The 1821-nt window shown below is 39.2% G+C and overlaps 1 protein-coding gene across 1 annotated transcript; it reads left to right on the top strand.

Moving 5' to 3' along the window:
• Window positions 1–1385, top strand: LOC111279661 (uncharacterized). Its single transcript, XM_022866638.2, has 5 exons — window positions 1–333; window positions 399–467; window positions 557–632; window positions 716–780; window positions 931–1385. Exons 1-5 carry the CDS (start codon window positions 175–177, stop codon window positions 1024–1026), a joined length of 465 nt encoding a protein of 154 aa, XP_022722373.2. The 5' UTR covers window positions 1–174; the 3' UTR covers window positions 1027–1385.
• The last annotated feature ends 436 nt before the right edge of the window (window positions 1386–1821 follow it).

Below are 1821 nucleotides of genomic sequence, written 5' to 3'. Positions count from 1 at the left end.
GGCCCAATCGTCAGTTGAAAGGGGCAAAAATGAAAAAAGCTGGAGTCTTTGGGTATCATCGACTGAAGAAGGAACGAAGCAAAACAGCCAAGACGTAGAAAAACCAAAAAATTTTGAGAGTTGGACTGGGTGAGTGAGAGATAAATCTGTATACGGAAACGTGAAGGAAGAAAGATGTCTTCTTCTTCTTGTAAAGCATCGGAATTTGAAGCGGCAGGCTTTGATTCGGTGGGGCAAGACGACATCGGCGGCGGCGGCGTGCAAGTGACGAGCTTCACAGAGCTCGTGGATGACGTGACCCTCCACTTTCAGATCATTCGCCTCCCTAAACAGGTATGTTATCCTCTTTATTTTTCTACTAATGAGTTTGGGATTACAAGTAATTATTTATTTGATAGATATACGCATGGATTGGCTGTAACTCTGCAAAACTCGGAAACTTGTATGCCGCTGCTCACACACGACCTGTAAGTTTTATTTTTCTTCAATTCATTACTTTTAATTATCATTATGATTTGTTGCCGAAAACTAAAACAAGATTTTTGGCTATCAACAGAGTAATACGGTGAGCGTGACTTCCATACTTGGGGGTGCTTCAGATAACACTGGCTCTGGAATTGCTCGACGATTGGGTCATTTTCTTTAATTTTACCAACATGTTATTACTATATATATTTTGTGGGGTTTAATTCAAAGTAAATTGATTGTTTTGCAGTGCTTAAGACTGGTCTTAATGTAATTGTGGCTTGCAATATCCCAAAGAATAGCCCCATGCTTGAGGTTTTACTTTTTTTATTCCCTCTTTCTCTTGTTGCCAATGCATATCCTTTCAATTCATTTCACTAGTCTATTGACAAATTTAACATAATATATTGATCTTTGTGTTCATATCATCATTTTGTTCCCCATTTTCTTCTGGATTTTTTTCAGGCAAATGCTGAAAAGAAGTTGGTAGAGAAGCTAATTGCCCTGGGCCACTCAAGGTCAAAATCTCCAGCCGCGGGGCCAGTGTTGTCTTCTTCATAGCTAAAAACTGTGATTCATTTGTGCATTGTAGCAGCAAACCAGTAGACTGTACTAGTCTGCAATGTAGAATCAGTTATGGGATCCTTTTTAACTCATTTTATTGATCCAGAAATTTAACCAAGAAAACATACTGAGCCTGGCTGCGAGTCCCGGACAGTGAGGATGTAAGCTTTTCTGTTATGTTATGTGCTTTGTTTCTTCATGTCAGAAACAGAAAAGTTGCAATTGCGTAGTTGTTTTCGATTGTCTCCCTGAATTTTATGGGTTTGAGTGCTACTTTTCTGCTTATGTTTGTATGGGTGGTTGATTCTATGTTTACTACTGAGCTTAATGATGGTTTAACCCTGTTTTGATCCGAATTTGGATGTCAAGTTTTTTATTGTTAGAACTGAATTTGAGCAATGAACATCATGCTATGCTCAACGTTCAAATTATAGTATGTATGTCATTTACCCCCATGGATGCAAAAGTTTCCTGCAAAATGGAAACTTAGACTTAAATGGTTGAACACCAGTTCTCAACGTTAATTGAGCCACAGTTCTCAACGTTAATTGATTCTGTCACTTCTTTGTACTGAAAGGATAGCCATGTTAATAACTCCAGTTACCCAAGTGGGCGCACGTTGGAGAGCTCATGGAGCTCAAGAATCTCAATTATTCTTTTCCTACTTTGTGGTAGCCTTAAAGTTTAGACCATGGACAAGGCTCTGGGAGATTCTACTTTAGACGGGTGCGATGATCTATTCTAGTACTTCAACAGTTCATATAGCCACTAGCCATGGAAGACCCTCCTAGG

Source organism: Durio zibethinus, chromosome 27 (genome assembly GCF_047325235.1).
Source record: "Durio zibethinus cultivar Kanyao isolate XHJ-2024 chromosome 27, ASM4732523v1, whole genome shotgun sequence".
Lineage (NCBI taxonomy): Eukaryota > Viridiplantae > Streptophyta > Magnoliopsida > Malvales > Malvaceae > Durio > Durio zibethinus.
This window is presented reverse-complemented; position numbering and strand designations above follow the sequence as displayed.

Excerpts from the sequence above, each read along its gene's own strand:
- LOC111279661 (XM_022866638.2), top strand. The coding sequence starts at position 175 with ATGTCTTCTTCTTCTTGTAAAGCATCGGAATTTGAAGCGGCAGGCTTT. Across the intron at positions 334-398 it reads TCATTCGCCTCCCTAAACAG|ATATACGCATGGATTGGCTG; the intron begins GTATGTTATCCT and ends TTTATTTGATAG. Across the intron at positions 468-556 it reads CCGCTGCTCACACACGACCT|AGTAATACGGTGAGCGTGAC; the intron begins GTAAGTTTTATT and ends GGCTATCAACAG.